The sequence below is a fragment of the Puma concolor genome, chromosome E2 (genome assembly GCF_028749965.1).
Source record: "Puma concolor isolate L17-30 chromosome E2, mPumCon1.1.hap2, whole genome shotgun sequence".
In the NCBI taxonomy this organism is placed as follows: domain Eukaryota; kingdom Metazoa; phylum Chordata; class Mammalia; order Carnivora; family Felidae; genus Puma; species Puma concolor.
In genome coordinates, this window is record NC_141681.1 from 20,080,886 (window position 1) to 20,104,244 (window position 23,359).

At 41.4% G+C, this 23,359-nt stretch overlaps 1 protein-coding gene across 5 annotated transcripts in view; it reads left to right on the plus strand.

Moving 5' to 3' along the window:
• NAE1 (NEDD8 activating enzyme E1 subunit 1) overlaps nt 1–23,359 on the plus strand; it is a 48,612-nt gene that overhangs the window by 16,384 nt on the left and 8,869 nt on the right. For 2 of the 5 annotated variants that reach the window (XM_086689256.1, XM_086689257.1), the window contains 12 exons: nt 10,648–10,751; nt 10,839–10,899; nt 12,326–12,356; nt 13,299–13,370; nt 13,723–13,802; nt 14,382–14,491; nt 16,846–16,955; nt 18,037–18,099; nt 18,497–18,560; nt 19,802–19,893; nt 21,543–21,602; nt 21,685–21,818. In XM_086689256.1, coding sequence (XP_086545382.1) covers nt 13,317–13,370; nt 13,723–13,802; nt 14,382–14,491; nt 16,846–16,955; nt 18,037–18,099; nt 18,497–18,560; nt 19,802–19,893; nt 21,543–21,602; nt 21,685–21,818 — 767 coding nt within the window. In that variant the 5' untranslated portion in view covers nt 10,648–10,751; nt 10,839–10,899; nt 12,326–12,356; nt 13,299–13,316. Of the gene's footprint in view, nt 1–6,720; nt 6,858–10,647; nt 10,752–10,838; nt 10,900–12,325; nt 12,357–13,298; nt 13,371–13,722; nt 13,803–14,381; nt 14,492–16,845; nt 16,956–18,036; nt 18,100–18,496; nt 18,561–19,801; nt 19,894–21,542; nt 21,603–21,684; nt 21,819–23,359 lie in introns of those variants that run through there. The other 3 variants (XM_025920484.2, XM_086689254.1, XM_086689255.1) reach the window with 3 other exon arrangements.

A 23,359-nucleotide genomic window follows, 5' to 3' on the forward strand; every position in this document is an offset into this window, starting at 1 on the left:
GCTGGACGACTCTCCCTTTTCACGTGTACGGGCTCTCCGGACTGTCCTGTGCTGAGGACTGCCCAGGTTTCCCCACATCCCACCCCATCCCTGGGCTTGTTCCTGAGCCGTAAATCCAATTCCCAGGGACCTGGACTCTGGGCCCTGAGTCCTCTGGGATTAGAAAGTCCCCTCTAATATGCAAAGTGCCTTGACCATCAAGTCACCAGAAGCGGAGCTTCCCCTGTTTGCCAGACACTAGGGCAGGCGCCAGGCCAAGCTTTCTGTCATCTACCTCTCGTATCTACCCTACGACATTGAGTGGTACTTCCATGGGCCCTCTTTCACAGAGAGAGGGCTGAGGCCTAGAGAGGTAAAATGACCTGCACAGCGTGCAAGGGATTCACTCCCAGTTTGTCTCACTCCAGACTTTGCTCTTTACCACTTCCCTTTGGTGCTGGGGCAGGGGTCCTGTGGTTATGGGGATCTAGGAGCTTTGGGTAGGAGAAGGGACAGGACTGGCAATCCAAACCCCTGGCCCTGGTGGAACCAGTGCCTCAAAGGGAGAATGGGAAGGAAGTAGCATCAACCCGCGGGCATGAGGACAGACAGTCAAGACCTGGCTCCCTCATAGACCCAAGACTGAGGTTCCCACCCTCTTATTCTCTCCATTGCTTCCTCCTTCCCTCCAGGACTCTTTGCCTGTCCCTCTACAACCTGCTATTTGTCCTTCCTCTCCTTGCCTCCTCATGACCTTTGGCACACCAACTGGGAGCTCAGGCCCTCCACCCTGCACTCAATCTCACTGCCTGCCTTGGCCCAACATTTTCCCGCCCACAAGCCTTGATCCTTGCTGTGCCCTCCTCTGTCTTCCACCCACTGGCTTCAGGCGGCCCAATCTGATTCATCCTAGGATGTGGCCTTGTGCCAAGGATAGGTCTTGTCTCTGACTAGGCCTCAGCAGGCAGTTTTGGGAAGACACACAGATGGGTGGACCCAACAGGAGGTGAAGGGCCATTTGACCTTGACCAGAGGAGACTATTTCAGGCCCTGCTCTTGGCTGACCTTGGGAAGGAGTCTGCCATCTTGTCTGCTGGCTCCCCTGCATCTCTGTGGCTATCTCAGTTTCCCTCTTCTAGGCCCTGAACCTCAGTTCCACAAGCTAGAGTTGCAGAGATTAATTGATAACTCCTTGGCTGGGCCAATGTCAGTCACTGACTTCCCAGCCTGCCTAGCTACCTTTCTCTGACCCAGGAGCTGGAAGGGGTTTTTGCTACAAATATGGCCATCAGGCAGCGGCAGGGGACTTGTGATAGAGATTCAGGGGATGGGGCCCCCAAGGGCAGCGTGTGACCGAGAATACAACACTGTCAAGGCTCCAGGTCTAAGCCAGAACTGTCATCCTCAGACCAAGAAGACATACTTGCTCCATCCCAGAGGAGGCAGCCACCCTTCTCCCGGGGGAGTCGCACCACTCTCAGGGCCTGGGGAGGGGGCCCAAATATATCTACTTTATTGATCTGCTTCTCCTTTAGAGTGACCCAGGCCTTTTCCATAGTTATTTATAGTATTAAAAAAAATAAAGTTGGAATTATTCTTACAGCTTGCATCCAATGACAGCAACCGTAGGTGGATTTTTGTCCCGTTTTACAGATGAGGAAAGGAAGGCTTAGAGAAGTTGAGTTAGGGAAGAGTTAGGGAACACAGTGACAGAGCAAAGATAAAAATCCAGAGCTGTTGAGTCCCTTATTCAACACGTCTAAAAGCACAGAGAGGGGGAGGAAATGGATTTTAAATTTGATTGTCATTTGCATATATGCAAGACTTTCTCTGGAAGGACTTAAGAAAGCTTGGGAGAGTGCCTCCAGGAAGGAGACTGGGAGACAGGGAGGGTGGGGGAGGGTGCTGAATGGGGGTAGGAGGGACACCACTGCTTACTCCTTTGTACCTTCTGAAAGAAACTATTACCTCTTTAACAACAAAATAAAAGTTGATCTGGTTTGTTTCCTTCCTGCAGCCTGTCTTCAGCAGTTTACTCCAGGTTCTGGAGTGCTGGGCACTCAGGCAGGTGAAGGAGCCGATGCACTCTGCCCCTTTCAAGTGAAGCCCAGTTGCCCCAGCAACCCACTCAGGTCAACCTGGGAAAGCCTAGGGCCCCATTCAGGCACCTCCCATTTCTATTCTGTGTTGTCTTTACAAATGAATTGATTTCACTGCCCCAAAATTTACTCTTTGGTCTCACTGCATTAGTGGTTCACTGTTGATGGGGAAGGGGAACATGAGGAGGGGGTGAGTGGGTATGAGGGCTATGATGGAGGGCTGGAGGAGGAGGGCAGGTACAGTTTACACAGTCATATCTCATTCATCAAGTGATCTTGACCAGATCTCACTTCCTCTCTGGAAGGTACAATGTCTTTGCTCTACAAGATAACTGAAGGGATTGTCCCTGCCCAGCCTTCCTCATGGGGATCCCTGTGAGCATCGGTTGAGACAATAGCTGCCCAATGCCCTAGCAACAAGTAAAGTCAGGTGTACTTCTCATTGTACCTAATGCACAGGGCCAACAGGCCAGGCCAGAATCCCTGTGGCCTGGAGACTCTAAAATCAAAATTACAGTTTGTCATATTTTTTAAAAAACATTTCCACTCAAAGTACGTATGTTTATGTGTGCATACAGTCAGATGGAATGATCTCATGCATGGCTCCAAGCATACCTGGCTGTGTGACTTGGAGCAAGTTACTTTACCTCTCTGAACCTGTCTTCTCATCTACAAAACAGAAATAGAGAGTCTAGAAGGCTAATAGGATGGTCAGGTGACATGATGTCTGTGAGACTCCTGGTATCAAGGATGTACTCCTCGGACCCTAGAATGTCTATTGTTGCCCCTTTTCCTTAGTTTGCTGGGCACATTTAGAACCCCAAACATCCCATTTCTAATTACATCTATTCATTGTAGGAAACTTGGAAGAATCAGAAAAACACAGAGAAGAAAGTTAAAACCACTGGTTATGTTATTACCCAAGAATCATCACTATTAACATTTTAGTGACTATCCTGCCAGGCTTTTTAGGTATGTCTGAGTAGTACTGAAAAGATAATGAGAATCATATATATAGCTTTGTGACTTTTTTTTTTTTTCATCTAATGCCCTATGGTAAGCATTTCCCTGCCTTCGAGAGCTCAACACTTAATAATCTCTAGTGTATAGATTATTTCTGGTTTTCACTATTGTAAATAGCACTACAGTGAACATTCTTATTTATACATCTTTGTGTATGTGTGTGCGTGCGTGTGTGTGTGTGTGTGTGTGTGTGTGTGTGTGTGTGTCTGATAATTTCCTTGGGACAGATTGCTACACGTGGAATTACCAAATTGGATGATATACATATTGCCAGTAAGACATTTTAGTGAGAAAGTATGGTGGAAGTAGTTTCAGAAATTTATTCTTTTGGGGCACCTGGGTGGCTCAGTCGGTTAAGTGTCCGACTGCAGCTCAGGTCATGATTTGGCGGTTTGTGGGTTTAAGCCCCGCATCAGGCTCTGTGCTGACAGCTCGGAGCCCGGAGCCTGTTCCAGATTCTGTGTCTCCTGCTCTCTCTGCTCCTCCCCAACTCACTCACACGTTATGCATTGATCGAAGACTTACTAATGCCACATTCCGGGCCAGGCATGGGAGATACAACTGTGAACATTACAGACCCACACCTGCCTCGGGGAGGAGTGGGGGTGAAAGGCGAGAGATTGGCTAAGGAACACCAGGATGAGAAGGGCTAGGATAGGCAAGGACAGGAGAGATCGTGGTAGAGGCCTGGGAAGGTGTCCTGGGTTGTGACTTATTCTTTCTGCCTGGTTTCTCATGGATTGTAAGCTCTTCCAGGGCAGAGCTAGCCCCAGACTGCTTGGGAACCCAAGGATCCAGGCTCCCCCAGCTAAGGCCAACCAAGATGGGTAAAATAATCGACCTGATCTGGTGCCTGGCGAGATCTGTTGGGGTGTTTGTTTCTAATTCTTGTACCACCTTTTAATATCTGTGAGGCTTTGGAATTTTACTCACCTCTTCAAGCCTCTGCTCTCATCTATGAAATGGGGTGATATCTGTTGCTTTGGATGAGCACAAAATGAGGTGATGCATGGCAAGGGCCTGCCTGGCATATAGTATCAGTGCTTGATAAATGGGGGTACTATTGTAGTTATGGGGCTCAGTTTTCCCACTTGTTTGTTCAGTGGGAAGTTGGGCTAGGTCAGTGGTTATCAAACTTGACTGTGCCTCAGAACCACCCGGAGCGCTTGTTAAAATGATTCCCTGGGCCTTACCCTATCCCAGAGTTTCTGATTCAGCTGGTCTGGGATGGGGCCTGAGAATTTGCATTTCTAATGAGTTCCAAAGTGCTGCTGTTTCTGGTGGTCCAGGACCACACTTTGAAAACCAACGGCTTAAATGCATGAGGCCATGGTTTCCTAGTTTGAGACCTAGTTTCTCTGTCCTCCACAATAGGAAAAAGTCATCAGTGGGCCCTGAGTTCTCAGATGGCAAGGTTTGTGTCTGATCAAGTCAACCTCCATGGATCCAGCACAAGGACTTTTATATGCTATTACTGGTTGAATTGGGTCATTCCCCACCCCACCCCACTGCTGGCCATCCTCCCTCCCCCCAAAAAGTTGCCAGCACCTATGAATATGATATTATTTGGAAATAGTGGTTTTGCAGATGTAATCAGGTTAAAATGAGGTAATTTTAGGGAGAGCCCTGATCCAGTGTGACTGATGTCCTTATGAGAAGGGATCCAGACAGAGACATGAGAGGAGAATGCCATGTGATGATGGAGGTGGAGACTGAAGTGTTGTGGCTGTAAGCCAAGGATTGACAGCCAACCACTAGAAGTTAGGAAGGCCAAGAAGGATTTTCTCCTTCAGGCTTCAGAGGGAACAAACTGCCCACACTTTGATTTCAGACTTCTAGCTTTACTGTGAGACTATACATTTCTGTAGTTTTTTTTTAATTTAAGATTTTTTTTTCTTAAAGATTTTATTTTTAAGTAATATACCCAACTTGGATCTCGAACTTACAACCCCGAGATCAAGGGTCACATGCTCTAATGACTGAACCAGCCAGGAGTCCCTACATTTCTGTAGTTTTAAGCCACTAAGTTTGTGGTACTTTTGTTACACCAGTTGTAGGAAACTAATACTGTGAAGTATCCTTTTACAGACACCACCAACGTGAAACTTTGTCAAAACCATGCATTTCTTCATAGGTATTATGACTTCTACTACCAAATTTGGGGATGTAGTCCATGCAGTCCATGACTACACAGAACATGAGAAGCTAAGCAGTGAACTCTCACCTGTTGCCTTTTGAGCTTCTCACATTCCTGGGTGTATTTTATTATCCCTTATATTTCACCTGTCCAACTGGAGAAGGAAATGTGACAGCATAAGTACATGATGAGCTGGGAGAGCCTCATGCCTTTGTTTCCCATCAGTTGTATTCCATGGGTGCCTGGGAAGTTATAGGAGGGTGTGCCCCACACTGATCCTGGAGACAGCACTCAGGGGAATTGCATCTATCATCACTGCATTATTACCGTCAAACTGTGCCTCCTCCCTTGTCACCATCCCATGGTGGGTTGGGATGGGGATCTGTACTCATTTTCACCTTGTTTCAGGCAATTATTAACCTGAAGGTGCCTGTAGGATCTGGAAGATAGAGGGGGAAAGAATCCTCACCTTCCTCCCTGCTGTTTGATTGGCTTCCAGTCTCCTCTCCCTCTTCCTCTTGGAGCAACCCTCTTCCTTGGCACCCATCCTCACAGGGCAGCCATCCTGTTCCCCCCAAAAGTGGCTCTTTTCAGAAAGTAGAGGGCTTTAAATTCCTTCTCGCTTTTCTGTTCACGGCCTCACAACCTGGCCCCTGCTGTCTATCAAGCCTCCCCTGACCTCTTCCTACTCTTTGTCTAACTCCCCACTACACCAAATTTCCTTTAAAGCCTCCATCCTGCCATGCCTTCTCTGCCTCCCAAGAATGACACCTGCTATTCCTTCTGCTTTAAAAGTTCTTCCTTGCCCACACCATGTGAAACATTCCTGGAGAGAGGAGGGGGGAGTGGGTGGAGTTCCTCTGTGCACCTTTCAGCACCCCAGCTTCCCTCGATTTATAGGAGGGCCACATTGTCTAGTAAGTACTTATTTATTGTCTCCCTCCCTTCTCAAGACCGTGAACTTCTCAAGAACAGGATCTCGGACTTCTTTGTCTTTATATCTGCAGTTGGGAGCAGCTAACTTTGTGGTTTGAAACAGGCCCTTGTGTGGGCTTGTTGCATGGAGAGGATGGAAGAAATGAGTGAACAATAATGATCATAATAATGAAAGTTATTATCCATTCAGGATTTTTTGTGAGTTTGGCTCTGTGTATTCAAAATCTCATTTAAGACCTGGTGATGGAGATCCATTTATCCCCAATGCACAGATGAGCAAACAGAGGATTTGAGAGGTAAAGAGCATACTTCACAACTAGTACGTGGTTAAAGACCAAATCTGCCTGATTCCAAAGCCAGAATCCCCCACAGTTACTGCACGTACAAAGTCACGGACTGGCAGCCTAGCAGGGCTGGAGCCTCGGGGGAGAAGACACTACTCTGGGTTCCGGCTGGGCCCGCATACGCCCCAGGTGTACTGGCGACGCGTGCGCAGTGAGGTAGTGGCGCCCCCTGCGGGCGGCGCGCGGGAGGCAGCGGCGACGAAGGGGCGCTCAATGCGCCTGCGCACTCGTGGAAGTGGTGGCGGTGTTCGGTAGGGGCTCGGCTGTTCGCGCGGCGGGTGCGGCCATGGCGCAACCGGGGAAGCTGCTCAAGGAGCAGAAGTACGACCGGCAGCTGAGGTGAGCCAGGGCTCACCGAGTCGGGCGGGCCGGCCGGCGGGCTCTTCCACGTCGCGGCCGGGCCTAAGCCAGCGGGCGGCGCGGGCGGGCCTCTTACAGGCCTCCCTCTAGGCCAGGGCGTGCAGTCCTGGCGTTGGGGAGCCGGCTCTGGGGGCTTCCCAGACTGGGGGCCCCAGAGATACCCTTTGAGGGTCGGGACTCCCCTTCTCCAGGGGGCGCGCCCGTCCGCCACGAGGTGTGCAGTTCGAGGTGCGCGGTCCCAGCATCGGCCCGGTCACCAGGGCGGCAGCCGGCCCCGCCTAGCTGCGCTCTCACTCCTCATTTAGCAAAATTGGGGAATCGCGAGTACCCCGTCCTGTCTGCTGAGAGCGGCGCCGAGTGTTAGGGACAGCCAGCGCTGTCCGGTAGGAATATAATGCCAGTATTGTGTGAGCTGCATATGTAATTACACATTTGCTAGCAGCCACATTAAAAAAAAACAAACAGGTGGAAAATACAGTTTATTTAAACCCACTATGCCTAAAATACACCATTTTAACACTTAATATACAAATTTGTTAGGGATACTTTACTTTTTTTTTTTCCATATTGTCTTCGAAACCTGGCATTTTATACCTGTAAGCACATCTTAGTTCCGACTAGCCTCATTTTTAGTGCTCAGTAGCCAAACGTGGCTACAGGCTACCTTAATAGACACTACAGGTCTAAGCCATCCGGCAGGTCCTTGGCTAATTCTTCTGCCTTGCTTTTTCTCCTTACATTCCCCATTCCTTATTTATTGAGCATTTTCTGTATGTTAAGGCAGTGGAAGTAACACAAATGCTTGGTCCCCATCCTCTTTTGGAGCCCCCAGGCCGGGAGAAGTTACAGTATGTCCCTATGTCCCCTTGAACTCCCATTTGTACCTCCAGTCTACTGCTGTATTAAGAGGCTTTAGTCACTTAATTCTGAGAGCAGCTTTGAAGGCAGACATTCTCTTGGCTTTATAGATGGAGAAACAGTCTTGGAGAAGTTAGATAACTTGTCTGAAGTCTTCCATATATTTGAGCTAGGATGTAAATTAAACATAGGCCCTTCTGGAGCTCCTGGGTGGCTCAATTGGTTAAGTGTTTGACTTTGGCTCAGATCATGATCTTGGGTATGTGAGTTTGAGCCCCGCGTCCAGCTCTGTGTTCACAGCTCAGAGCCTGGAGCCTACTTCAGATTCTGTCTCTCTCTCAAAAATAAATAAACATTAAAAAAAATTTAGGGGCACCTGGGTGGCTCAGTCGGTTAAGCATTCAACTTCAGCTCAGGTCATGACCTCACGGCTTGTGGGTTTGAGCCCTGCATCAGGCTCTGTGCTGACAGCTCAGACAGAGCCTGGAACCTGCTTCAGATTCTGTCTCCCTCTCTATCTGCCCCTACCTGGCTCTCTCTTTCTATTTCTCTCTCAAAAATAAATAAACATTAAAAAAAAAATAAAAAATTCAAACAAACAAACAGGCCCTTCTGGCTTTTTCAGAGCCTGTACTCATTCACATCACTCTGTTCCCAAGCTTCTGGGAAAGGTAGCAAGGTGACAGAGCCCTTATAACCAGCTTGTGTTCTCTTATAAATTTTTAGCATTGCTTGTGTTTTGTTGTTGTTTTTTTAATTTTTTAATGTTTATTTTTGAGAAAGAGGCAGAGTGAGAATGTGAGCAGGAGAGGGGCAGAAAGACAGGGAGACACAGAATCCAAAGCGGGCTCCAGGCTCTGAGCTCTCAGCACAGAGCCCAACATGGGGCTCGAACCCATGAACCGTGAGATCATGACCTGAGCTGAAGTCGGATGCTTAACTGACTGAGCCACCCATGCACCCCAACATTGCTTGTGTTTTGAATGTTCAGTTATAACCACACAAGATAGAGCTGAGAAGGTATTTTACGTTACTAAGAAACTTTAACAAAAGAGAGTTTTTGCTGAGTCCAGTCCAGTTAAGGACCAAATTTTACTTTTCATGATGAGACTTGGCTATTGGTTTTAAAATGTCAGGGGCGCCTGGGTGGCGCAGTCGGTTAAGCGTCCGACTTCAGCCAGGTCACGATCTCACGGTCCGTGAGTTCGAGCCCCGCATCAGGCTCTGGGCTGATGGCTCAGAGCCTGGAGCCTGTTTCCGATTCTGTGTCTCCCTCTCTCTCTGCTCCTCCCCCGTTCATGCTCTGTCTCTCTCTGTCCCAAAAATAAATAAACGTTGAAAAAAAAAAAATTAAAAAAAAAATAAAAATAAAAAAAAAAAATAAAATGTCACAGTGAGGCAGCTAGAAGCAAAGTTGTGCAGCTGGGCAACAATCAACAAGGCCTTGTGTTCCATAGCTAAGCCAGCAAGGGAGCAAAGAGGATTGATTTCTTGTGTGGCCTCTTTCTTGAAACATGTTACCTAGAGATGCATCAGCATTCTCTTAGGCTCACTGTCTGACTGCCCAAGTAGACATCAACCAAATATGTCAGGTGTCTTCTGTGTGCCCTACTTTCATAGGAAAAAAAAAAAACAAAACAGACGTTTCCAGTCTGTCTGGTTCTTCTGTGCTATTCCTCCTTTCATTTGACAGCTGTTCAGTGATCACTTACCCTGGGCAAGGCAGTGTGCCAGGCATTGGGTCTCCAGCAGTGCATATAGGGAGTCATCTGGGCCCTCATGGAGCTTAGAGTGGAATAGAAAGATGGATGTTCAGCAAATAAAAAACAGTTGTGATATGCTCTGGAGGACATACTGGCTACACAATAACAGGGAATCTGCTTTAGATTAGGTGACAGGGAAAGCCCATTAAAGCCTATCAGTCCTCCACACTGTAGCATTTTTCTAATGGTTTGGGCTCCCCCTATACTTTCCATACTGACAAGAAAAGATAATGGGCTTTCTGGGTGAAGGTAACCAGGTTGGCCCAGATGCCATGGTGCGTGTGTGATCATGTACCTTGCCCCGTTAATGATATGCCATTGTGAATCAGGTTATAAAATATATCTGTCTAATTCTTATTATATCTTTATGTTTGTTAATGTATGCATTTTATGCATTTATTAATCATGCTACTAAAGTGAGCATTGGGTATTATATTTTTTTATTTTATTTTTTTAGAGAGAGCGAGCAGGGGAAAAGGGCAGGAGAGAGAGTGGGGGTCGGGCTTGAGGATCTCAAGCAGGCTCCACACCCAGCATGGAGCCCCATGCGAGGCTCGATCCCATGACCTGAGCTGAAATCAAGAGTCGGACACGCAACCGACTAAGCCACCCAGGTGTCCCTGGTATTATATTTTAAAGCACTCCTGTAGAAGTCAATGTGAGGCCTTTCAGATGACAATAATTCAGTTTTCTTGGTAAACCTTTTCTCTTGCACATGTCACAGTGGTAAATTCTATGTCAAGATCTTAAATATACTAGTCTATATAATTTAAGGAGAAATGAAATAGAGAACAGAATAGGTTTTAAGGTACTTCTATAATGTTAGTGAATATATCTAAAGACTCTGTTCTGTAAGTTATCTGACTTGAAAAGGGTAATGGACAAGGAGCTGGAAGGCAAGGTTTTTAGTGCTGATTTGACCTCCTTGTAATCATGCATGCCAGGCATCAACCTGTCTGAGTCTCAGGTTACTTAGCTATATAATCCCCATAACACCTGCTGCTGTTCCTGTCTCACATGTTTGCTGTGGTCATCACAGCAGCCATTCTATGCAAGAACACTTTGAAGATCACAGGTCAGCATCCAATTAAGAAAGTTGCATTTGTATGAAAGTTTTAAAAATGTTGAATTTGTGTCTTATTTTATAGGTTGTGGGGTGATCATGGGCAAGAGGCTTTAGAATCTGCTCACGTTTGCCTAATAAATGCAACAGCCACAGGAACTGAAATTCTAAAAAACTTGGTACTACCAGGTAATGTAGTTTTGTGGTTGTAAATTTACCCCTTATGGTTTTGAACTAGAAATATGTTTTCTTGACTGACTCTGTTTTGTCTTCCAGGTATTGGTTCATTTACAATTATTGATGGAAATCAGGTCAGCGGAGAAGATGCTGGAAATAAGTATGTTCTATTCTTTTCAAACACATGCCTGTTAGGGAAGGTGTTTATTATTTATATATATATACACACATATATGTGTGTATATATACACACGTATATATGTGTGTATATATACACATGTATATATGTGTGTATATATATATATATAATTTTTTTATAATTAAATTAATTGTATTTTTTGGATTATAAGAATAATAAAAACTACCTTTTATTTGTATTTCTTCTGAGCTTAGTCCAGGTATATCTCTCTGTACACTCCACTGTCTCTATAAAAGTGCTATTTTATTTATTTATTTATTTAAAAAAAAATTTTTTTTTTTTCAATGTTTTTTATTTATTTTTGGGACAGAGAGAAACAGAGCATGAACGGGGGAGGGGCAGAGAGAGAGGGAGACACAGAATCGGAAGCAGGCTCCAGGCTCTGAGCCATCAGCCCAGAGCCCGACGTGGGGCTCGAACTCACGGACCGCGAGATCGTGACCTGGCTGAAGTCGGACGCTTAACCGACTGCGCCACCCAGGCGCCCCTAAAAGTGCTATTTTAAAGATGGCCTGTGTATCATTTTTTAAAAGATGATCGTAATTTAGCTTCCAAAGCATTCCCAGGTTTGGATTTCAAGCTCTTTTCAGGGACTTGGAGGCTGGAATCTCTCATTATATTTGTTAGTATGTGACAACAATGAGTACACTCAAGGAAAGTGAGAATTTAGTTCATATTGAACTTTGATATTGGGCTATAGTATATCCACAACAGCGTCCTTTTATTTGTATCTCTAAAGAAAAAGTCCCATTATCTTTGCTTACTTGGTTGGTTAGAGCAGTGTGTGATAAGAATAAGATTTCTTTTTTTATGGAGCCACTAATTTTGTGCTACAAAATGGTACCCAGCCTCAGATCTGGACCTTGACACATGAAAAGGGTATGTGTGGGAAGAAGCTTGAATAAGTCAATTAGAGTTACCTACAAAAACAAGCAGTTCAATATAGCATTTCCTGTGTGGTCTGTGGAACACTGGCTCTGGGGGATGTTAATAGGTGCTAAATGGGTAAAAGTATTTCATGGTCCAATAAGTTTGGGAAATGGGCCAAATGAAGTTAAGCATTTCTATAAGACTTTAATGTCATGTGTATTATATATATTATGAATTTCCAAGAGGGAAATAGAACATATTGTGTTTCCTAAACTTTGTAAAACCAGGGAACTTTTTTTCTCTCATAGCATCTTATGAAATTCGTATGCTGTGGTACACACTTCGGAAACATTGATATGTTAGCCTGGTCTTTGATTAGAAGTTTCATCTCGTTATCTTTCTCCAGCAAGGTTGTTATAACCTGTAATCAAAATATAGTTTGTTTCATAGTATGAATGAAATATAACCTTTCCTTTAGAGTCAAAGAAGCCCTTAATTTTTTTTAATTCTATTTTAGTTTTTTCCTTCAAAGAAGCAGCATCGGCAAGGTAAAACATCAATTTATTACAGACTATAGTTGTGTTAAGCATCTCATGATGCCACTATGTTTTGATTGTTTGAAAAGCTTTGACTTTGAAAGAGCTTATTATTTCTCTGAGAAAAAAGTTAAATTAGCTCTTTTTTTAAATATCTTGCAACTCTTTTTTTTTTTTTTTTTAATTTTTTTTTTCAACGTTCATTTATTTTTGGGACAGAGAGAGACAGAGCATGAACGGGGGAGGGTCAGAGAGAGAGGGAGACACAGAATCGGAAACAGGCTCCAGGCTCTGAGCCATCAGCCCAGAGCCCGACGCGGGGCTCGAACTCACGGACCGCGAGATCGTGACCTGGCTGAAGTCGAACGCTTAACCGACTGCGCCACCCAGGCGCCCCAATATCTTGCAACTCTTTATATGCTTGGTAGTTTAAGAACTTAAAAGTACTGTTTTTATGATGTAACTTGTATTAAAGCTAAACCTTGAGTGATGTTAATGTTTAGAGGATGGAATATTCTATATACAATATTTTTAACTAAAAGTTAGCATATCTTTTATTTTTGTGTATTCCATATTAAAAATCTTAAAAGGTATAATAGTCAACTTAGTACAGTAATTCTCAATGGAAATGACTGTTTCTTTGATTGTTTTCTCTTATATAGGATTGTAAATGTAGGAGCTTAGAGTGAACCTAGACTTGGTCCAGAATATCTCTGCCTGCTACCCAAGGTTTTCTGGTCATTTGCCTAATCAGAAAAGTAGGGTGCAAATAATTTAGTCGTTTAAATAATACTCTGGTTTGGCCTCAGTTTAAATACTATGAAAAGCAGAACTGTCATATCTATGCATGAAATTTGGGTAGTTTTATAGTATGTTTGCTTGATCTGTAAATTGAGGGGTTACATTTTAACCAAATTTTTTCTAATTCAAGTCAAATGCTTTGTTTTTAAAAAGAACCGAGCTCAAGCTGCCATGGAATTCTTACAAGAATTAAATAACGACGTCTCTGGGAGTTTTGTGGAAGAGGTATATATGTATACACATTATTATCTCTGTGTAGAAATGTAACTTTTTAATAATTCAAAGCCCTAAGAACTTAGAATTTTGAGTTTATTTATTTTAATAATCTCTACAACCAGCGTGGGCCTCGAACTTCTGACCCTGAGATCAAGAGTCACATGCTCTTCTGACTGAGCCAGCCAGGCACCACAGAATTTAGAATTTTGAACCTTTTGTATATTTATGTTTAATTGAGAGTTGAATTACTTAAAATTGGAGTCTAGCATGTTGCCTCATTTGTTCTTAAATACCTTAACTGTTTCTGACATGTTTAATGTGATTGTGAAATTGTTGAATTCTTTTCCTGTGTCCTATTTAGAGTCCAGAAAACCTTCTAGACAATGATCCTTCATTTTTCTGTAGGTTTACCATTGTGGTTGCAACTCAGCTTCCTGAAAGGTAAATTTTTATGATAATTTGTTTTTATTTTAGTCTCTTATTAGATTTGAATAGTTTTTGTTTTCTCTGCAGAGTCTATAGTTTTTAAAATTCTTAAATTCCACAGAAACCTTTAATTGGAAGTACTTATAAATCTCCAACATCGAAAAGATAGGAAAGAGAAAAGTACTGAGATGTGAAACTTTTCTTAATACATATTTAGAGCAGTTAAATTAAACCTTGGTTATTTTTTTAGTGAAAAAAACCTAGTTAGAATTATAGTGTGCTTGATGTATACTAGAGTTTTAAATACATATTTTCCTCTTTGTTATGGAAATGTCAGGAAGTGTCTTTCAAGAACATTGTCCCTAATACAAAAAAGAGGCTTTCATATCCCTCTAGTCCAAAAGATACACTTTCTGTGAGACTGCAGCCTTCTGGAATTGCTTGTTTTTCAGTGTATCCATGACCTGCATATGTAAATGTAATAGATCTATCTTTGCATTAATTAGTAAGAAAATTCCTTTATTTTAATGTGCTTTCATGTTTGGCATACATCCATTTGCTTATGGTCTTACTTATTGTGCTTTCCTTTTACAGTACATTACTACGTTTAGCAGATGTCCTCTGGAATTCCCAAATCCCTCTTTTGATCTGTAGGACATATGGACTAGTTGGTTATATGAGGATCATTATAAAAGAACATCCAGGTAAAACTCTTGCACATATGGTGCTTGCCATTGGTTGCTTTAGCTACAGTTTTAGAAACTTGACAATTTAGGAAGTCTGTTTTAAATTACAAAGTAAATTTGTAACAGCACGACTATGGTTACAGGTTCAGAGTGGCAATCAAAATCAACAGACGTTAATCTAATATTTCCTTAGCACTATAGAAGGATGCAAAGCAGGAAATACAACAGATACAGCTTTTTCATCTTATTAGGAGGCCCAGCAGCTATGCAAGTCCCTAGCTTTTGCTTTTTTTTTTTTTTTGCCTCCTAACCTGCATAGGGCACATAGGGCTGCTATAGGTGAGAGCCATGGTGTGTGGGCCACAGTGACACATAGATAGATGTCATACCACTTTTTCTCCAATCTTTCCTTCCATTCTCATATTGACAATAGGCTCCCCCAGTTCAGGGACAGTTCTACATAATAAGCAAAGCATTTACCTTATTGTTCCAAGGAAACAGTGTTTTAGGAGATTGAGGTCATTCATAGGCAGGTTGGCATGAGCTCAAGAATGATATTAGCCCTTTACTTACAACTGTTTGATCTTAAATTATTGGACAGTTTTCATTCAGTATTCTGCATTGCTCTGAGACAGGTACTCTGCTAGAGCAGTTGATAGCCATTGGTGTTGGTAGTATCACTGGGGAGTAGTATCTGCTTGGTAGTTTGGGAGTGGCTTGTGGGATAAACTTCTGGAAGGTGGTGGTAGGCTCTTTAAGAGTTGTAAGTGGGAGAGTGACAGGGTGAAAAATTTATTTCAAATGTGTCACCCTAAAGTGGGGTAGAAAATGAATGTATTTGAAGAGGTGAAAATTAGAGGCAAGTGTTGCTGTTAGGAAATTTCTGGTGGTGTATCTAGTTGAGAGAGACAGAGACTAAGCCCCTGTGGGGCTTTTTTTTTTAACATTTGTTCATTTTTGAGAAACAGACAGAGCGTGAGTGGGGGAGGGGCAGAGAGAGAGGGAGACACAGAGTCGGAAGCAGGTTCCAGGCTCTGAGCTGTCAGCACAGAGCCCGATGCGGGGCTCCAACCCACGGAGTGTGAGATCATGATCTGAGCTGAAGTCAGAAGCTTATCCAGCTGAGCCACCCTGGGGCCCCCTGAGCCCCTGCCTTAAGGCAGATATTATAAGGATAGGGAAGAGGAGGTAGATAGTAATGAGGGTTAATATTGCTAGCTGTGTGCCTGCCTTAATGTGGATTATTTCATATAATCTTTCTAAAATTCTTATAAGGTAGATACTATTACACATCTGCTTTTTGCAGATGAGGATGCTGAGGCACAGAGAGATTAAGTTATTTGCCCAAGGTCACACAGCTAGCAAGTAACAGAACTAGGCCTAGCCCTAACCACTCACTGAAATTACATGTTCCTGTACTCCCCTCATGTGGGGAACTGTGTATGAAGTGATACCAGGACATGTGGTGTGACTGATGTTGGGCCAAGGAAGAAAGAAATCAAGGATAGAGGCTGGCTCAGTCAGAAGAGCATGCGACTCTTGATCTTGGGGTTGTAAGTTTGAGCCCCACTTTGGGTGTGGAGATTACTTAAAACTAAAGTCTTAAAAAAAAAAAGTCAAGGATAACCATCAGCTTTCTAGAGAAGAGGTCTAGGAAGATGGTGATGATGTCTATTGAAGGCCACAGGAAGGGAAGGGTGGATTGTTAAATGCTATCTGAACACACATTTTATCAATTTTGATCTTTTTCAATTACAATGGCAAGATAATTCGGTTCTATTTTACTTTTATTAAAACTATAGTCAACTTATGATTTGTGCATTTAGTAAAATATGAATATATATCTGTATGTAAATTTATCTCAATAATGAACAGAAAAGGGGCACCTGGCTGGCTCAGTTGGTGGAGCATGCAACTCTTGATCTCGGGGTTGTGAATATGAGCCCCACGTTGGGTGTGGAACTTACTTAAAAAAATAAATAAAATCATGGGGCGCCTGGGTGTCTCAGTCAGTTGGGCATCTGACTTCAGCTCAGGTCATGATCTCACAGTTTGTGGGTTCGAGCCCCGCATCGGGCTCTGTGCAGCCTGCTTCGGATTCTGTGTCTCCCTCTCTCTGTTCCTCCTCTGCTCGCACTCTGTCTCTCTCTCTCTCAAAAATAAATAAAGATTAAAAATAAAATAAAATAAAAATAAATAAATAAATAAATAAATAAATAAAATCAGTTTCTTGGTTAAAAAAAAAAATGAACAGAAAAAAACCTGTAGGCCCTAGGCCCATTTAGAAACTAGATTTCTTAAGTTTCTATAATGTAGTGTATTCCAGAAGTATCACTAAAGAAGTTTATGTTTTGGGATTATTTGTTTCACAGTAATAGAATCTCATCCAGATAATGCATTAGAGGATCTACGACTGGATAAACCATTTCCTGAACTGAGAGAACATTTTCAGTCATATGATTTGGATCATATGGAAAAAAAGGTTGGTAGTATATATAACCTTCAATTTATAGATAGATTAAAAGTTTTTTTTTAACCTAAGGTTTTTGAATTACACCAAAGTGAGAAAATACTATAAACATCCATATTCATGTCATCCAGATTATGTAGTAACAACATTGTACTTAATTGTTTTGAAATAAATTTAGTTTTGACCAAAATTTAAAAAGCTTTTTTATTGAAGAGAAGTTCATTAGCTGACTGTATCTGTGTAATCAACACCCAGGTCAAGAAATTAGACATTAACATATCCCAGCAGACCTCTTCATGGCCCGTTTCTAAACAATTAGATGTACTTTTTAAAATAGTATGAATTTGGGGTGGGTGTTTGTTGAAATTGATTGCTTTTGAAACTTAATGTTTGAAGAGTTACCAAGGCAACTCCATATTTCATTATGGAAATAATGATATTTATAACAGACTATATAATTAAAGGAGTATGTGTTTTTTCCTACCCATGTATTAATTAAAATGTGGGTATTTGGTTATTTGTTTCATCACAAGAGACAGTTTTCTCAGTCTAGGATTGGTTTCTGAAATCAAGAGATTTGAGTTTTCTTTTTGGGTGGCAGTCGCTGAGACTGTTTTCTTGATGGGAAAATGGGGACCCACATAGTACAAACCTGGGGCGCCTGGGTGGTTCAATCGGTTAAGCATCTGACTTCGCTTCAGGTCATGATCTCACGGTTTGTGAGTTTGAGCCCCGTGTCAGGGTCTGTGCTGTCAGCCTGGAACCCGGAGCCTGCTTCGGATTCTGTGTCTCCCTTTCTCTTTGCCTCTCCCCTACTCACACTCTGTCTTTCTCAAAAATAAATAAACTTAGAAAAACTTAATCATCGTACAAGCCTGCCAGTTCAGGATTAAATTGGACACTGCTTATAAAAAAGCTTATAAAGCAATTTCATTAACCCAGTTCATTTTCCTTCATTCATTATACTACATATACTGGAAGATGATCATATATATTATTGAATTTGTTGAAAATGAGATGGTTTAATGAAGAATAACTGTAAATTAATGTTAACTAATACTGACATTTTCTTCGATATTTCTTTCATTTTTAGGACCACAGCCATACTCCATGGATTGTGATCGTAGCTAAATATTTAGCACAGTGGTATAGAGAAGTATGTCTTTTTTTTAAAAACAAATTCCATATGTGACTGTATTTTCAATTTATTATAAAGGATTTCAGTGAAGGAGAGTAGGAGATTAACTTTTTTCCTTATGTGGTAATTGGGCAGGTGGGTGCTTTTCTGTTTAAATCTGGCAGTTCCTCTTTTGATACTGATACTTTTACTAGTGAAATCAAATATCAATAAATGTCATTCTGAAACTGGCAGTGGGGAATGTAGAAAAATGGCTTGCAGTTTTTGTTTTCTTTCAAGTCAGCCTCTGATTTCACTGAGGTATGTATTTGCTGATGAAATCTCATGTAGATGGGAGAATGGGGAGAAGTTTGGACTCTCAATTTCCGTGTTTTGGTTTTTTATAACTAGAATTTAAAATTTTTAACCAATTTAGACAAATGGACGAATACCTAAAACGTATAAGGAAAAAGAAGACTTCAGAGATTTGATTAGACAAGGTAATATGATGGGATGTAACTGAATGTTGTATAAAGTTTGAAAAACAAATTGCTTGAAGTTGTTTATTGGATTTCTGTCAGCAGCTTTGTCAGACTGATGGCATCATGAGTTTTATTTTTCCTCAGAGGAGATTTGGAGCCACTCCTTGTATAGTTTTTAAAATGACTAATGATAGTTTCCTCATCAGTAGAGGAGGAATTGGGGACTGCTCATAGAGTTGTTGTGAGGATTCATTCATACAGTAAAATCTGAAGTACGTTTAACCATATCTGATACAAAGTAAAAAATAAAGGTTAGCTATTAATATTACTAAAAATAATTTGAGTAACAATAAGCCTGTTTGTTCTTAAGTTTCAATATCCAATCCTTCTTTTAAGATCTGATAAGGTTTGGAGTGCCTGGGTAGCTCAGTCGGCTGAGCATCCGACTCTTGATTTTGGTTCAGGTCACGATCCCCGGGTCTGGGATAGAGCCCCCAGCTGGGCTCTGTGCTGGGCGTGGAGCCTGCTTAAGATTGCCTCTCCCTGTTTAAAAATAGAACTACCCTACGACCCAGCAATTGCACTACTAGTATTTATCCAAGGGATACAAGTGTGCTGTTTCGAAGGGGCACATGCACTGCAACATTTGTAGCAGCACTATCCACAATAGCCAAAGTATGGAAAGAGCCCAAATGTCCATCGACAGATGAATGAATAAAGGTGGGGTATATAATACAATGGAGTATTACTGAGCAATCGAAAAGAATGAAATCTTGCCATTTGCAACTACCTGGATGGAACTAGAGAGTATTATGCCAAGCGAAATTAGAGAAAGACAAATATCATATGACTTCACTCATATGAGGACTTTAAGATACAAAACAGATGAACATGGGGGAAGGGAAGCAAAAATATAAAAACAGGGAGGGGGACAAAACAGAAGAGACTCTTAAATATGGAGAACAAACAGAGGGTTACTGGAGGGGTTGTGGGAGGGGGGATGAGCTAAATTGGTAAGGGGCATTAAGGAATCTACTGCTGAAATCATTATTGCACTATATGCTAACTAACTTGGATGCAAATTAAAAACATTAAAAAACAACAACAACAAAAAAGATTGCCTCTCCCTCTGCCCCTTCCCCTAGCGCACTCCTTCTCTCTCAAAAGAAAGATCTGATGAAGTTATTTCCATAATGTTAGGTAGAGAAAAGGGGTGAGAAGAAAAGGGCTATTTTGCTAGCCAATTTCTATTTTTCTAGGAATTCTAAAGAATGAAAATGGGACTCCGGAAGATGAAGAGAATTTTGAAGAAGCTATTAAAAATGTGAACACAGCACTAAATACAACTCAGGTATTAAATGTGTTGCTGAGGAGGGGCGCCTGGGTGGCTCATTTGGTTGATCGTCAGACTCTTGATCTCAGTTCAGGTCTTGATCTCAGGGTCATGAGTTTGGGCTCCACGTTGGGTTCCGCACTGGGCGTGAAGCCTACTTAAAAAAAAAAAAAAAAAGTTTTGCTGAGGCATTCATACAAGAAGGGTGTTTTCTGAAGTCCTCATATGAAATAGTTGTTTCATAGACAACTGTTTCATAATTAGAAATTAGTATCTATCATATCGATTGAATCTTCTTTAATAAGATTTTATATCATCCTTGTTAAAATGGGTATCAGTGCTTCATCATAGAGTAGTGATACAATGATTCATATAAATTATTTGAAGTATATGATTTGTGAATAGTAACAGTTTGGGTGTAGGAATTTTATAACAAGGGTGATATTTTGCTGGTACGAAATAGGTTGCTCAAAAGTTAAATCTTATCCTGCATTTGCTTTTGATAGTAGTTGTTTGGATATAATGGAAGATGTTCTTAATGACACTGTAAAACATTATTTGTAAGATAACTCAGTTTATATGCCCTTTGTTTTGTTGTTAAAGTCTTGCCAGTGAGGTTTTTGGAAAATTTGGAATAACACAGCTGTTACTTTAAGATAGAATTTTCTTATAATTTAAAACGGCAAAAAATGCTGCCTTTCATATTAGGAAAGCACTTAGCTGTCAGAGACAATGAGATCGTGTTGCTGAGTAATTAAAAATATGTGCTTTGTCAATCAATTTTCTAGGGTGATGAAAATTTTCTGTGTCTTAATTGAGGTGATGATTAAAAAGACATGCATCAAACTGTACATTTAAAATTCATTTCACTGAATGTAAAATTTACTCCAGTTAAAAAAAAAGAACAAGGTTCTTATAGTTGGGGGACAGTGAACTAAGCAAACAGATAATGCACCAGGTGCTATTAACACAATTCGAGTAGAACAAAAGGATGAGGAGTTCTAGGATCGGGTGGGGGGCATCGAAGTGTTTTAAGTGGGGAGTGGAGTGACCTGATTTATGTTTCTAAAAAATCATTCCGGCTCTTGTAAGGAGAATAGAAGCAGACCAGTTAGGAGGGTTTTGGTAAGAGATTTCTTTTTTCCACACAGCTGTAAGAGTCCAAGCCTACAATTTCGGTAGTTTTCATTAATGTATGATGATCTTGCCAGCATTACGAGTACTTAATTTACTATGTAGTTTTTGTCAGAGTTGTTGTCTCTTCTAATAATAACTAACTTAGAGTGTAAGGGTTTCAAATCTTTGACAAGATGGAAACACATGAAGGACATCACTACAAACCTAGCTTGGTAGTGATGTCCGAAATCTTTGTTATATCTTCAAATGTAACTATATAAACAGGTTTATTTTGGCTCCTTTTTTACTCTAATCATGATGGAAGAGAATGGTCAGTCTTTAATGCTGACACCAGTGGGCAGAAGGGGACTTTCTTCCATTCTTTTTCCTCATCAAATCTCCCGTCTGGTACTGATTCTTAATAAAAGTCTAATAAGCACATCAGAAGTTTGTATTTGATTACTATGTGGAAATTCTAAGAACTTGTTTGGGGAAATAGTGAAAATACAGATGGGCATGTTCTTAGTAAATGTATCATGTTCCTTTGTTAGATCCCAAGCAGTATTGAAGATATATTTAATGATGATCGCTGCATAAATATCACCAAACAGGTAACAACATAAAGTAAATAGTGCTGTCTTAACCTTTGAGTCAAATTCAGATACTGCTTAATGCTAATTTTTTTTCTTTTAGACTCCATCATTTTGGATTTTAGCTCGCGCCTTAAAAGAATTTGTGGCCAAAGAGGGTCAAGGAAATTTACCTGTTCGAGGCACAATTCCTGATATGATCGCAGATTCAAGCAAATATATAAAGCTGCAAAATGTGTAAGTCACTGTTTTCAAACTATGTAACAGAAAATCTGTTTATAGTACAGATGAATATATTTTACCACTCTATCAGAAATCAAATGAAAGTCTGCTGTAATTTGTCTAAAAATAAGCTTAAAAACTTAGGGGGCAGATTTTTAAAAATAGATTCTATTTTTAGAATAGTTTTAGGTTGGGGCACCTAGGTGGCTCAGTCGGTTGAGCATCCGGCTTCAGTTTGAGCCTCACATTGGGCTCTTTGCTGATGGTTTGGAGCCTGGAGCCTGCTTCAGATTCTGTGTCTCCCTGTCTCTCTGCCCCTCCCCCACTCTGTCTCTCTGTCTCCCCAAAATAAACATTAAAAAAAAAAGGAAAAAAAAAAAGAATAGTTTTAGGTTTATAGCAAAACTGAGCAGAAAGTACAGATGGTTCCCATATATACTCTCTAGGGGGCAGACTTTTTCTTTCATATTTTGTGACAAAAACCTAATATTTGAGCACTTCACTCTGCAATGAACTGTTCTGTGTATTAACTAATGTAATATTTACAACAACCCCATGAGAGAGATACTATTATTGTCCCAGTTTTATAGATGTGGAGACTGAAACATAGAAGAGGTAATTTATTCAGAGCCAGATAGCTGGTAAATGGCAGAACCAGGATTTGAACCCATGCAACTCAGCTCCATACTTTTAACCATGGTGCTATAGGATCTTTTATCTGTAACTTAAAACTTTAAAGTCTTTAGTTTGATTAATTTTTAATCATAATGTTTCATAATTTAAAGAGTTTGTGACTAGATAGACACCAGCTCTCTAGGTATCACTAGCCTGAACCCAGATAGACTGTCATAAGTATGAGTCTCACTGTATATTACCCTTATGTAGTTTAGCACGTTGCTCATGAATCCAGGGCTGCTGACTTGGGCTCCTCAAGAACCAAATGATGTCACACAGAAGATCTCTGTTCTCTAGACATCTTAAACACTCTTCATGTCTGCTACATCTTTGTTGTCTTAGCCTAAAAGTTCAACTACTTAAAACTTGGGAAAAGTCAACTGAAGATAGACAGAACTATAACTTCACACTGGAGATAGTACAATCCGATCATCTACAAGAGGGTGAAAATGTAAATAGACTTAAAGTTTTTACATGAATTTGTAGATGGACAATTCTGAAGTATTTAACTTTCCTTGGACTTTAAGGAGATAAATTATGTTCTTCAGTAATGTATTTTGTCAGGTCCTCTCAGAAGCATGGATCATGGATCCCTCTAGGAGGGTAGTTTTTAAGTTGCTATTAATTACAGAGGGAGCCCAGTCATTAGTAGATTGCAAGAGTCCATCACCAACACTGGGAAGATTTCCAGCCACTAACAGCTCTTGCTGGTAGGGTTTCCATGGCATTTTCACATTCTGTATGTTACCAGACCAGTATTTTTTCATGAAAAGGAAAGAGATTTTGTTTACTTCATGGTGATATTTAAATTTTGCTAATTATAGGGGCATCTGGGTGGCTCAGTCGGTTAAGCTTCTGACTTCAGCTCAGGTCATGATCTC